This window comes from Corylus avellana, chromosome 6, assembly GCF_965113065.1.
Source record: "Corylus avellana chromosome 6, dhCorAvel1.hap1.2, whole genome shotgun sequence".
Classification (NCBI taxonomy): Eukaryota; Viridiplantae; Streptophyta; class Magnoliopsida; order Fagales; family Betulaceae; genus Corylus; species Corylus avellana.
The window spans coordinates 4,026,880-4,040,099 of record NC_142495.1 but is presented as its reverse complement, the minus strand read 5'-3'; the positions used below and the strand labels follow the sequence as shown (position 1 = coordinate 4,040,099).

Below are 13,220 nucleotides of genomic sequence, written 5' to 3'. Positions count from 1 at the left end.
CGACACTTCATAATTGATAAGATGATGACTGAGTTTTAAAACCCTAATTAATTCAGGTTTTCGAAGAATTTCCTCTAATATAGTCAATTAAACTCACGTGTGTTTAAAATATATGTGATTGTCACGTATATTTTTTAAAGTACATATGAGAATCACACAATTAAAAATGCATATTAATTACGTGCATTTTAGACACATATCAGTTTTATTGATTGAATTGAAAATATTTTCTCGAGTCATTTTGGAGGTAAACTTTGTTGTATATAGAATAGGAACTTCGGGTTCATAATATCATGAATTTTTAATGCATAAAACCCATTTGAGTTGTCAAAAGTTAATTGAACCAAAAACTAGAAAATACTACTACTACTAATAATAATAATAATAATAAAAGAGCATGAGGATCCCATTTGCATGTTGAGGAAATATAATATGTTAGTAGTAGCTTGCTTGGTCGGAGGTTAGCTTAGAAATGAAGCATGTGAATGGCATTAATCCTCCAATAAAAATTGATGAATTATTAATTAGTTTGAACTAAAACTAAATAAATGATCATATGAAATTAATTGAGTTCTCTGATAATGTTATTTAGATGTGAACAAAATTTGTACAAGAGGTCGTGGGATAGACGTGCATCCCATTTTCTCAGCCTTGTGAACTTTAGTTGATGAGGACTTTCTGATAATTATATTGAGGTCAAAGTTTCTTCGTTAACATATTCATGCACCTCTTCTGAGTCCTATTAATCAAAGTTAAATGCCAAATAAATATAACAAAGTCTTATTAAAAAAAAAGAATAAAGCTAAAAATCTATGGAAAGAATTTTCATAAAACCTAACAGGAAAAGGGTTACAAGGGATCGTACAATCATAACGGTAGCAAAACCCAAACAAAAAAGGTATCATCCTACTCAAGCCGTCAGCAGTACAATTACAACGAGCATAAGCGTAAGAATAAAACATGTCAGAGAAGATACGAGAGTCCACATATTACCAATTTCCTATGAGAGGTTAAGCGAGGGCTCAAATCTCTTAACCACGATTTTGCCTATAATAACGAAATTTTTATATATATAGGATATAATTTTTTTTTTTTTTTTTTTAAGAGGAAAACATTTCAGTCACATTCATTCGAAGATAATACGAGCATAAAGTTCTTACAATACAGAGTAAAAAGCTTTGAAGCAACCATAGCCAAAGCTACGATGTTACAAACGTCGAAGATGACGTCAAAGATACAATTATCCCAATCTCAAACAAGATCCGTTAACCCATGACTAATCTTCAGATATAACAACATATCTGCTCCAGACAGACTCATTCCAATTCAAATAAATATTGCAAATGAATATTGAGAGAGAGTAAGGTGGGGGAGAGAGAGAGACTGCAAATGAATCTTGCAAAGATTTTCTATAAATGGCGTGGACTATTTATAGAAGAAATTGTCTGTTTATTAACATGAATTTTAATTTTGCAATTAATAAAAAGTAACTCACTAATGGATATTTAATTTTGACCGTTACATCGTACTTATAACCACAAATAACGACTTCTAATGACCCATGGAATGATTATTTCATCAAAAAGAATACTGAAAACGTTATCTCAATGGTACACATAAATGGCCAAAAGAGTTTTGATTTATCTTCCTGTCTCCTCTTCAATGTTCGAAAAAAAAAATGCAATTAATTCAAAATCTTCAAAATTAAATATTACTTTATTTTTTGGTGAACTAAAATAAAAACTAGCTATCATCTCAATCATCTCGCGTATATTTCTACTCAGTTGGCATGCTTTATTCACCGTTGGTATTTTTTTGTTCGATCATGCCAACTCAGCGAAGCTTATTTTTGGGGCTCCTTTGTTTACGGAAACATAAAAACTTTCCCCACGAAATTCTCCATAATTTGACAAAGGCGTTGCATGTCCATTTTCTTGGTTCATTCTCTTCTGCAATGTGTCCTCTTCTCTCTATTGCATGGGCTTCTTTCTGCAATAAGTTTAGTTTAGCACTCTAATCTGCTTAATTATGCAAAATCAATCACACTAATTATATGTATTATGTATACGGATATATATACACATTCTTACATTTGCAATGAACTTAAAACCGATCCTTATCAGGCCTTTGTAGGTGTCATCTTCAAGCACCACGTTGTATGGAGCCGGTTTTACTTCTAGGAAACCGTTGTCAGTGCCTTCTGTAATTATTCCACCAAGGTGAATTCTGCAGTGCAAATTGGATTCATTTAAATGAAAAATTTTAGTAATTAAATAAATTTCTTCACCAAAAGGTCCAAAACATTCTTGATATCTACTATTCCATGTTCCATTTGGGAGCAATTAAGGAGGATTAAAACATATATTTTATATTATATTAAGGCTTTGGATTGTGTCTTGTGCTGATGTGCACAGAAAGCAAGTTGGGGTGTCACACGCCCCCTAACTTATGTCTTGTGCGCACAAAACACATAATGGAGTTGGCTTCTCTTAGGATTATTTTTTTAAAAAAAACTATATGGGTAAAGGAAAAGGGGTTGATACATGGTTCCACCAACAAATCCACCATCTGTGAGGAATTCTTTGTCCATTATTGTTAATTTAAGATGGGTCAAGTTTTTCCAACCAGACCATGGGACTTCAAAGGAGAATTTCTCATTCCACCAAGCATTATCATCTTCACCTGCATGAACAAAGAAATTAATTGGTTACTAATTATACTAGTGCTGGAAAACAGCAACATGCATGAGCTAAACCTGATGATGCTTTGCTTCTATGTACTTGAGTTCCACATTCGATGATGACGTAATAGGATGGTGTTCCTATGACAACAATATCATCAAATTCAACATACGAAAGGGATTAAACAAAAAAAAAAAAAAAACACATTATTGTATGATAATAAACAGAGAAATAACAATAGATCGAGGATATATATAATTAATAAACACTATATATGCAGTTGGCATAATCAAAGAAGAAGGAAGTTGAAGGATACCAACAAGATTTGTGTGCGTAATGCCTTCTGCATTAACAAGAAGCACTTCAAGGATTCCCCCTCCCATCTTAATTTGTGTATATATAGGATATGTAAGGCGATACAGAGGGTATATATATATATATATATATATATGGTTGATGACAGTTTCATCAGTTTATATTATATTTTTTGAAACAGCAATTGCTTCAGGTTGAAGGTAACGCATGATAAATATATTAAGAGTTACATATATACTTCATTATTACAGTTACAGTTTCCACTTTGACGAGCTTCCATTATTGAAATATCATGGAAAACAGCATTCAAATTGCTAAGCGACACTTAGCCGCTTCAGGAGATCATCCAAATCTTTATCCGAGCTCCCACCTTTGATCGCATCCAAGGCGGCGTCTCTAAGCTTCTTGACTCGGACTCTCTCTGGCCTTGTAGCATTCACAGATTCAGCCAATAGACGAGCTAACTCAGTCGACTCGGGAATATTCTCTGTGTCTTCACCTGCTCTGATTCCCACGCCTAGCTGCTCAACCAATAGTTTCGCATTCGTGAACTGGTCCGCGCCCAACGGCCATGTCAGCATCACCACCCCGGCGGCGACCCCTTCCAGAACTGAGTTCCACCCGCAGTGAGTCAAGAATGCACCCACGGCTCGGTGACTCAGTATGGCCACCTGTGGAGCCCATCCCTTTATCACTAAACCCCTACCCTCCACACGATCTTCGAACCCATCAGGAATCGCTCCCTCCTTATCATCATCATCATCGCCCACGTGTCGCCTAACGCACAGAATAAACTGGACCCCACTACGCTCCAAAGCTTCGGCCAGCGCATCCATCTGTTTCCTCGGCAACGAGAAACGACTCCCGAAGCATACGTAAACGACCGAACTGTCATATCGCGCGCCTAGCCACGTCATAACCTCATGACAAGGCAACGAGCTGGGCCCACCTCGGTTAGCGGGTCCTACAACGCTGTCTTCCGGAGGCAATAGCGGGCCCACCGCCCAGACTCGATCATGCCCGAGTTCAGCGCGCATGTGTTCCAAGTAAACTCGCTCCAACTCAGCAAACGAGTTAAAAACCACACCCCAGCTGGCTATGTCATCGAGCATGTTACTCCTGTTAGATTCCCAATCTGGGTCTCCTTCCTTACCATTTCTATAGTAACGAGAGATCTGCCGCCATGGGAAAACCGGGGAGTGAGGAATTTGGGGGAACGATAACGGGGAACCCATGTCAAGTTTTGGTAGGTCTCGCCACAGAGACAAAAGAATCGAGAAGCCAAAGGCACCGGACGGCGAGAAGACGAGACGTCTCACGCCGAGCTCGCAAGCGAGGTGGTGGGTCCAGCCGAGGAAGTAATCGGAGATAATTGCTACAGGGGGGGAAGGGTGGGAACGGAACCACTGGAGGAGTGTAGGATAGTGAAGTTGGCTCATGGCGTGCACCTTAGCAACGCGACTCTCTCCTGGGGGGGCGGAGAGGACCAAGGGTTGGATTGAAGAAGGGTGGGTAGAGAGGAGCGGTTGGAGTAAAGGGAGGCTTTCGGGGGTGACCAAAACGGTGACCGTTAAGCCACGGGCGATTAACCGGTGGGTGAGGTCGAGAAGAGGTATGATGTGACCGGAGTCTGGGTATGGATAGGCCAGGATGTGTGGCCCGCCGGTACTGGAGGAGGACATGGCTGAAAATACTTTGGAAATCAAAATATGCTTTGTTTAATTTAATGGTAGAGGGATTTTCTCTTTTTAAGCCAAACTCTCTTAATGTGCACGAAACAGGTTGAGTTAACAACTTGACTAATGAAAAAGGATTTTAAGAATAAAATAGTAATTTGATAGGTCGGGTAGTAAGATTATCAGTTCATGAGACAAATTAACAATGTATTGTAGTTAATGAAAGAAAAAATAATTACCCCTAATCTTCCTACTTGATCATTTTTTTTTTTTCAGTCAACAAAAAAAAATTATAATAAAAATAAAGGGTTCCCCACTAAAGTTGTTTTCAACATGAATATAATACGCAAGACTGACAACTGAACCAGAATTAAAACATTAAATTTTGGTCTATTATTTCATAACAACAAATTAAGCAACGGAAATATAAATTGTAAGGTTTCAATGTGAAACGACAGAAATGCCGCATGGACTGACAAGTGAAAGAAAAGAACATCAGGGGAAAAATTTACACATACACAGATCCAGCTTTTGATCCTCATGAGTACAAATCCATCTTATGCGACCGCAGGCATGTCCTTGAGCCATGGGTTCAATAGCTTCCCAATTGAGTAGATAATGAATCCTATATCCCTCAGCTTCTTAGTCTCCACAATGTTTCTGCCATCAAACACAAATGCTGGTTTCTGCATATTATCAAAAATCATTTGCTAATCAGGGGTCTTGAACTCATCCCACTCGTTAGAATGCAGACCCCGTGAGATTCCTCAGTGGCCTCATAAGCGTCCCAAACAAACTTGTATAATGATTAATGAGAGATCCCTTTGTATCTGATCCTCAGTGACTTGTAAGTCATATATGCTCAACCATGCTTTATCCTCCAATGGCCCTTTGCACACATCAATTGCTGGTGTTTCCCTTGTGTCCCCAGTATCCTTCTTGAAGGGCAAACGCGAGTATGGCAATCTTTTTTACCAGACACTGTATTGAACATTGAAGAGACAACCCTGTTCACAAACCTGTTCTTTTGGTAGTCATTCGCCTTGAGATACTGAATTTGAACAAATCATGCTATTCCTAAAGCTTACTCGATCCCTTCTTACTCACCAATTTAGCCAGTCTTTCCACATCTTCCCATCTACCCTGCTCTGCATACAGGTCTGATAAAATCACATAATGGCTGGTATTTTGTGGATCCAGGGAAACTAGCCGTTCAACCACAAACTCTGCAATCTCAATAGGCCTGCACGTTGATCTACAATGCGCAAGAAGAACTCCCCAAATTCTTTTATCAGGCTCCACTGGCATTTCTCTTACAAATTCAAGAGCTGCTCTTATATTTCCATGGCGACTGAGTAAATCCACCATGCAAGCATAGTGTGGAAGTTTGGGAGTAATGCCATACTTAGCCTCCATAGAATGAAACCAGCTCCAACCTTCATTTTCTAGCCCGCACTGACTACAAGCAGATAATACAGATATAAAGACAATGTCATTGGGCTTCACTCCACAGTCCAACATGCTTGAGAATGTTTTAAGTGCCTCAGTTCCACACCCATTCATCCCATACCCTTTGATCAATGAACTCCAACATATTAGATCTTTGGTAGGAAGTTCATCAAAAAGAGCCTTTCCTTGCTTTATCCTTCCAAATTTGCAGTACAAGTCAATGAAGGCTGATGTTAAATATGCATTCAGTGAGTAACCAGCTTTTATTACATGAGCATGTATGCTTTCCCCAAGCTCTTGAGATCCCTTTGAAGAACATGCTTGTAGTAAACTGACAAAAGTAATCTCATTGGGCTTCTCATTCATGGATTGCATCTGTTTAAATGTATCCAAAGCATTATGAGGATTCCTGCCTTGAGCATATGCAGAGATCATGGCACTCCAAGCTATGAGGTCTTTGTGATTGAGCTGATCAAATATAGTCCTAGCCGACTCCTCCTCACCAAATTTAATGTACATTTGCATAAGTGCAGTTCCAACTGAAACAAAAGCCAGGAAACCACTTTTCAGTATGTAGCAATGAAACGCTAGGCCAAATTTATTCTCTTCTGCATGTGAGGATGCTACAACTGTATCCCGGATGATGGTTTGATTCAGTTCAAAACAAGACAGTCGCATCTTTAAGAAAATATACAATGCCTTTTTTGGACACTCATTGTCAATACACCCACGGATTATAGTCCTCCATGATATTATGTCCTTCTTCAATATATCCTTAAACACTAGAATTGATGCCTCAAGATTCCTACATTTTGCATACATATCAACAAGTGAGTTTTGAACATTTCTAAGACAATAAAACACCCTTTTTATGGAGAACCCATGTATCTCTTTCCCTAAAGACAAGACACCAAGATCAGCACAAGCAGATAGAATGCTTACAATGGTCACATGGTTTGGCTGCACACCATGACGTTGCATATCCCTGAAAAATCTTAAAGCTTCAGAGTACTGCCCATTTCTCACACACGCTGAAACCATTGCACTCCATGAAACCACATCCTTACTAGGTATCTGATGAAATAACTTCCACACAATTCCCATATCATACACAGAATAACAACCAAGAAGAGCCGTGAGCACCGAAACTTCTGACTCGAACCCCATTTTGATCCCCAACGCATGAACTACCAACAGCGTATCCTCCCATTCCAATGCCCCAACAGCCCGTATTACGCTTAACACCGTCACATAGTTGGGCCTTTTTTCATTCCAAAGCATCTTTTTGAACAGCCCAAAAGCTTCATTCGGCTGGTTTTTCCTCACCAAACCGGATATCTTAGATGTCCAGGATACTACATTCTCTCTTTGAGCATAAAACTCAACTGGGTCTTCATAATATGCATAGTTATTGCGCAAAGAACTATAATTTAGAGCAAATATAAAATTTCTCAAACAAACACGCCGATGGGTAACTTTTTCGAACACTCTGAGTGCATTATGAGAAAGATAAATCATTAGACAGAGAACCAAAAAGTTACGCCGTCAACTCTCTTTATCTTTGAGGAAAATGAGAGTTTTTGCTAGTGGGCACGACGGACTGATCCTTGGATAGTTAGCCCAGAGAGAGAGAGCGTAATGGAGAGAGAATCACTCTGTTATTCAAACAAGTTCACCGAAAAGAGCCCAAAAAAAAAAAAGGACGCGCGTGAATCTTGATGGCGTAGAGAAATCCATGAGATAAATAAAAGCGAAAATTAAGTCGTTTTGCACAGGCATTACGGTGTGTCGTATGATATACCCGAGGGAAATAAAGACGGCGTGTCGTATTTATAGAAGACTGATGATGTATGCGCTGATGTCTGCATTTTTATATCAATAGCGTTTGGCCCATTTCCTTGACTTTACAAAGATTAGATTAATGCAAAACCCCGAAGCTTCTTTTGCCCAAATGTGGCTTTTGATGGAAGGAATTTAACTATACTATTAACACATGATTCATGAATGCTTCTTCAAAATTTTATTCTAAAGTGCAAAATTCCAGGAAAGTGTGTTGCCAGTTGCTGTTGTGCAAGGCATTGAATTGAAGCCTCCTTTGACATTCAAATGGGAAATGATGGCCCATTGGAAAGTGGGCAGTCTAATAATTAGAGCCTTATCAATTGTGCATATTTAATTACTATAAGTTATATAAAGTCTTCTCTCGTTTTCTAATTTCAATGCTTTTATCTCTACCTTATCATTTTGCCTTTGTTTTGTTTGTAGACTGTAGAAATGGGATGCTTTCGCTTGCACAATATGTCACTGCATATGCCTTTTTCTTACCCACTGAATCAACCTCGCACGACAGGCAATGGTTATTTGTTCCAACATCATCATAACTTGCTTATGCTAGGATCAATGTCATGGTTACATTTTATACAATCACATTTTCAAAGGGTGTCAACATTTGCTACCAAGGGTATTCCAATTTCCAGCTGCTATATATGGACACTTAAAAGGTCTTTTCCGAGCCACTGTCTAGAGCTAAGGACCGAGTGCATGCAATACCTAAGTGTTGCACGGGTGAAATACCTTTAATCTAGACCATTCATTTAAAATAAACGGCCCAAAAACTGTCACATCATTTAAAAATACTTATATATCGTTTTCACCAATTGTCACACTTCTCTGCCTACTACTATTTCTCTCTCAGCTTTTCTGTAACCTTCTCATAATCATCAAACTCCTATTCCGCCACTTTCCTTGTCTTCGTCCCATCGCTCAAGGTGGTTGAACTCCTTTCAATGGTCAAATGGTTAAAGGTATGCATGTAGTTATATTTTGATTGTTTACATCAAGGGTTTGGTGGTCCATTTCTCTTGAGGTGCGTTTTTTATGCTTTACAGGGTTAGTGACCATGAAGTATGGCTTGTCAATACTTTGTCCCGAAGAATCCTAGCACAACAGCATATAAGTAAATCTTAATACTCAAGCAGCCAGGCTACCTCCTTCACAGCCTGTCTTTGCTCCACATAACTGCAAATTAAATGAATTTAAACTTGCGTTGACTTGCTGCCCTAAACAACTTAAAATCAAAGTTAATATAGTCAAATCTTAAAGGTGGCTTCTTTTTCATTATAATTAGGTAATGCTGCAAACCCTTTCAAGTGGTTGTGACATAACATTATGGTTTTCGGACAAGTGGCTAATTTAACATGGTAACTTGGCAAAGGTTTTGAGTTCAAACTTTGCCTCTATCATTCACTTAAACTTTTAAGACATATCCGCATTACTTAATTACATGATGCCTTCTGTAATATTCGTTTTAAATCTGAGTTTGCATACAAGTATGATCAACTTGTAGAATTGGTCTCTTAATCTCTGTTGTCCACATGCGTGTGTGCGTGTGCAAGTCTCTCTTCTTAGGCTATAGCCTACCATCTATCTATTTAATAGGCCAACATAGGTGGACAAACCATACCTTTTCTCTATATTCTTTCTAGACATAATGTCTGAATCCCAAACTTCTGTAGAACTTCCCATCTTAGACATTTCTCAGCCACTAGACCCATCTTTCCTGTCCAGCCTATCAGAAGGCTGCAAAAAATGGGGTTTCTTCCACATTATTAATCATGGAATCTCCATAGATTTCTACAGAAAACTCTATTTGCTCTCAAAAGGCCTCTTCAGCCTCCCTTCTGACACTAAAATTAAGCTTGGTCCTTTCTCTTCCATCAAAACTTATACTCCTCATTTCATAGCCTCTCCATACTTTGAGAGCCTTAGAGTTTCCGGGCCAAACTTCTTTGCCTCTGCCCAAACTTCTGCAGATATCCTCTTTGCCCAACAGAACTCTGAATTCAGGTAATATATAGGAAGATAGTCTTCCTCTGGTGCTTTATACTGCTGTATATTTTTCTTTGTGCCTGTTTTTTATCCTACTTGATTAAGAATTTCCCTTTCCTTAATTAATCTGTTCTTTCTGATAGTGTGATATTACAGGAATGTGGAAGCAAGATGGCAGAATTGTCAAAGACAATCTTGAAGGTATTGCTCTTGAGCTTAGGGGAAGGTTTTGAGGAAAAATATTATGAGTCTGAATTCAAGAATTGCCATGGATATTTGAGAATAAATAACTACTCACCTCCAGAGAGTTTGGAAGATGAGGTTGAGGGGCTTGGAATGCATACTGACATGAGCTGTGTGACAATTGTCTGTCAAGATGAAATAGGAGGGCTTCAAGTGAGATCAAAGGAGGGCAAGTGGATGGACATAAGGCCATGTGAGGGGACCCTGGTTGTGAATATAGGTGATATGCTGCAAGCTTGGAGCAATGAGAAGTTTAGATCATCTGAGCATCGTGTCATTCTAAAGCAACCGGCAAACCGCTTTTCTCTAGCTTTCTTTTGGTGCTTTGAGGATCAGAAGGTGATTATGGCACCAGATGAAGTGGTAGGAGAAGGAAATATGAAGCTTTACAAGCCATTTGTTTGCTTAGATTACTTGAAATTCAGAGAGAGCAATGAGAGGGGGAAGTTTGAAAAGGTTGGGTTTACAGTCAGAGACTTTGCAGGGATTGATCCCCATATTGATGGTTGAAAATATAAAGTCTTTTTCAATGTGTGTAGATCATATCATATATTTGATCATTTCCCATCAAGATATTGAAGCTTTTAAGTAAGTATTATTAGTGACTGAATTTGTATGTTCTACTTTTTCCTTCTTTTTTTCTTTTGCCTGCAGTATGCTGCAGGGAAAGTTGTGGGAGTTAGTTGAGTTTGGAGAGCTTTGACCTGTTGGTAGTTGTAGGGGAAAAGGTTGTACAGTTGGAATTACAACTTCCAACTTCTGCATTTGTTTATCATATATATACATATATATTCTTGTATTTATTTATGTACTTATCATTGAATGAAGGTAATATAAAAGCTAGCTTCAAAAGCATCTAAAAGGTCTTTTCTTTGTTAATTTTGCTTTCAGAACATATAGATCTAAACCCAAAATGCTTGGTCAATTCAACCAACTTCGACCAAAAATTGCATATAGAGCCTTAATGATTCTCTCATGGAATGTTTAAATTTCTTCTCCCATTATTTTAGTTCCACGTTCAAGTTTTAAAACTATTTTGTGTTATATAAAACTTAACATCCATTATTTAAGGAAGATGAGGTCACAAATATACCACTTCATGTTGTTTGGTTGGTTGTCTGTCATCCCCTAGCTTCCTCCCAACTGGTCTCCCCCTCAGTTTTAATCTGATTAAATCTGTTTTGGCCAGAATATATATATATATATATATATATATATATATATATATATATATATATATCACTAAAATTACTCTTTTGGCAGGCAACTACAAGTAGGAAGAGAAACTGAGTAATCTTAGCCTTCTTTGTTATAATATTTTCCAAATCCGGCTTACATTGATTGTGAGTTTTTGTTTGTTAAAACGGGTCAGACACAACTTAGAATGATAGGTTGTGTCCAACCCTATTCTCATTAGTGGGAGAATTTTGGCTTGCCTCATTGACGGCCAACTTTAAGAGATGAACAATAAGAGAAAAACTAGGCTGATTACAATATTGTCTTATTCAATGAAATCAAGGAGTTGATTTTTGCAGATATTCTTAAACTTTGCAAATTGTAACAGAGCCATTATGCCAAGATTAGAATTTTCGTACAAAAAAAAAAAAAAAAAAACTCTTTTGACTTTTGAGACATTGGGGCTTTTATGTGCTATATATATATATATATATATATATATATATATATATATATATATATTGGGGATTTTTGTAATTTTGTTAATATGTCAGTGAGAGCATATTGATTTATATTTATGGTGCATATAAATTAGTGCATCATAGAATTCATTACATGCAGATCACATGATCATATTATAATCAAGCTTGGAGTATCGAAGCAACAAGCAAGAATGCAGGTGTACATGGTCTAAGAGATGAAATTTTTTAGTGTTGCTTCATCAACATTTTAATCTTAACTTAATTTTAATGTTTGTTGAAGAATTAATCAAAAATTATTTTTGATTAGTTAATGCGTGAAATTGGCATTTGACAACTTATCACTGTTTTGCTGACTCATATGATTATCCAAATAGTCAATACAAGGAAAAAATTCACTTTACTCCCATGAAGTTTTAAGAATTTTTCAATTTGAACTTCAAAGTTTAAAAATTTGTAATGTACCCTACCTAATGTTTCTAAAAATTTCAATTTAAACCTTCCGTTACTAATTTCTGTCAAATTGAAGAGAAATCTATGAAATTACGTAATTATCCTCAGGCTTTTTTTTTTTTTTTTTTTAATTTCCATCCAATTTAACGGAAATTAGTAACAGAAAGTTTAAATTGAAATTTTTTGAAACATTAGCGAGGTACATTGTCAATTTTTAAACTTTGAGGTTCAAATTGAAAAATTCCTGAAACTTCATGGAGGTAAAGTAGATTTTTCCCGACATACAATAAAGCATACGCTAATCATGTTCTCTTTTTACAGCAGTGTTTGATATTTTGGCTACGCCGCAAAAGATTAGTTAAATCATCAATTAGGAACCATGCATTTAGCAAAATTAAAATTTAAAAAATAAAAATAAAAAGAATTTTCAGTGTTAAGATGGTTATCACATGTTTTTGATAAGAATCCCAGAATTTATATGATTGAAAATTAGAAAAGAAATAGATAAATCGATTGCTTCAAGAGAAACGGGCCTCCAAATAGAAGAGATTGCAGCTATAAAAAAAATAAATTAATTAATTATAAAAAAAATACATAATTATAGAAGAATCCCCTAATACTTTACAGAATATTTACTTATAATAGAAAATTAATAATAATATGCGACTATTATGATGTAGATGCAGAGTTATATACACATGGGCTCCTATAAAATTGCACATAATTCATTAAATCTTCAAGTTATGTAGAAAGCTTTGCTAGCATTCTCTCTTCTTCTCCCAACGCAACCGAAAGAATCTTTTTTTAGAAAGCATTCTCAAATGATCGCCTATTCTATCTTTCCTTTAGATCAAAAATGGGAAAGATCCTCCTTTCTAGTCTTTTTCCCTCATTCAATTAAAAAAAATAAAAAAACTGAA

The 13,220-nt window shown here is 36.9% G+C and overlaps 5 protein-coding genes and 1 pseudogene across 5 annotated transcripts; 1 reads left to right on the top strand and 5 right to left on the bottom strand.

Annotated features, from left to right (window-relative positions):
- Nucleotides 1-1,723: 1,723 nt before the first annotated feature.
- On the bottom strand, nucleotides 1,724-3,064 carry LOC132186582 (Calcium-dependent lipid-binding (CaLB domain) family protein). Its single transcript, XM_059600561.2, has 5 exons — nucleotides 2,998-3,064; nucleotides 2,756-2,821; nucleotides 2,544-2,682; nucleotides 2,091-2,226; nucleotides 1,724-1,989 (listed from the first exon to the last, which is right to left on the bottom strand). Exons 1-5 carry the CDS (start codon nucleotides 3,062-3,064, stop codon nucleotides 1,834-1,836), a joined length of 564 nt encoding a protein of 187 aa, XP_059456544.2. The 3' UTR covers nucleotides 1,724-1,833.
- A 142-nt stretch (nucleotides 3,065-3,206) lies between these two features.
- Nucleotides 3,207-4,834, bottom strand: LOC132188807 (UDP-glycosyltransferase 89B2). The gene has a single exon (XM_059603359.2). The coding sequence runs from the start codon at nucleotides 4,676-4,678 to the stop codon at nucleotides 3,311-3,313; it is 1,368 nt and encodes a 455-aa protein (XP_059459342.2). The 5' UTR covers nucleotides 4,679-4,834; the 3' UTR covers nucleotides 3,207-3,310.
- A 395-nt stretch (nucleotides 4,835-5,229) lies between these two features.
- On the bottom strand, nucleotides 5,230-5,666 carry LOC132188809 (UDP-glucose/GDP-mannose dehydrogenase family protein). Its single transcript, XM_059603361.1, is given in 4 exon segments — nucleotides 5,230-5,414; nucleotides 5,417-5,466; nucleotides 5,468-5,637; nucleotides 5,640-5,666. Coding segments are annotated over 4 exon segments (432 nt in total).
- An 83-nt stretch (nucleotides 5,667-5,749) lies between these two features.
- LOC132186581 (pentatricopeptide repeat-containing protein At3g26782, mitochondrial pseudogene) lies at nucleotides 5,750-6,799 on the bottom strand (annotated as a pseudogene).
- An 80-nt stretch (nucleotides 6,800-6,879) lies between these two features.
- On the bottom strand, nucleotides 6,880-7,764 carry LOC132188808 (putative pentatricopeptide repeat-containing protein At3g01580). Its single transcript, XM_059603360.2, has 2 exons — nucleotides 7,064-7,764; nucleotides 6,880-6,926 (listed from the first exon to the last, which is right to left on the bottom strand). The coding sequence occupies exons 1-2, from the start codon at nucleotides 7,637-7,639 to the stop codon at nucleotides 6,918-6,920; spliced, it is 585 nt and encodes a 194-aa protein (XP_059459343.2). The 5' UTR covers nucleotides 7,640-7,764; the 3' UTR covers nucleotides 6,880-6,917.
- A 1,847-nt stretch (nucleotides 7,765-9,611) lies between these two features.
- LOC132188582 (2-oxoglutarate (2OG) and Fe(II)-dependent oxygenase superfamily protein) lies at nucleotides 9,612-10,906 on the top strand. The gene is made up of 2 exons (XM_059603080.2): nucleotides 9,612-9,967; nucleotides 10,093-10,906. The coding sequence occupies exons 1-2, from the start codon at nucleotides 9,612-9,614 to the stop codon at nucleotides 10,700-10,702; spliced, it is 966 nt and encodes a 321-aa protein (XP_059459063.2). The 3' UTR covers nucleotides 10,703-10,906.
- Nucleotides 10,907-13,220: the final 2,314 nt, after the last annotated feature.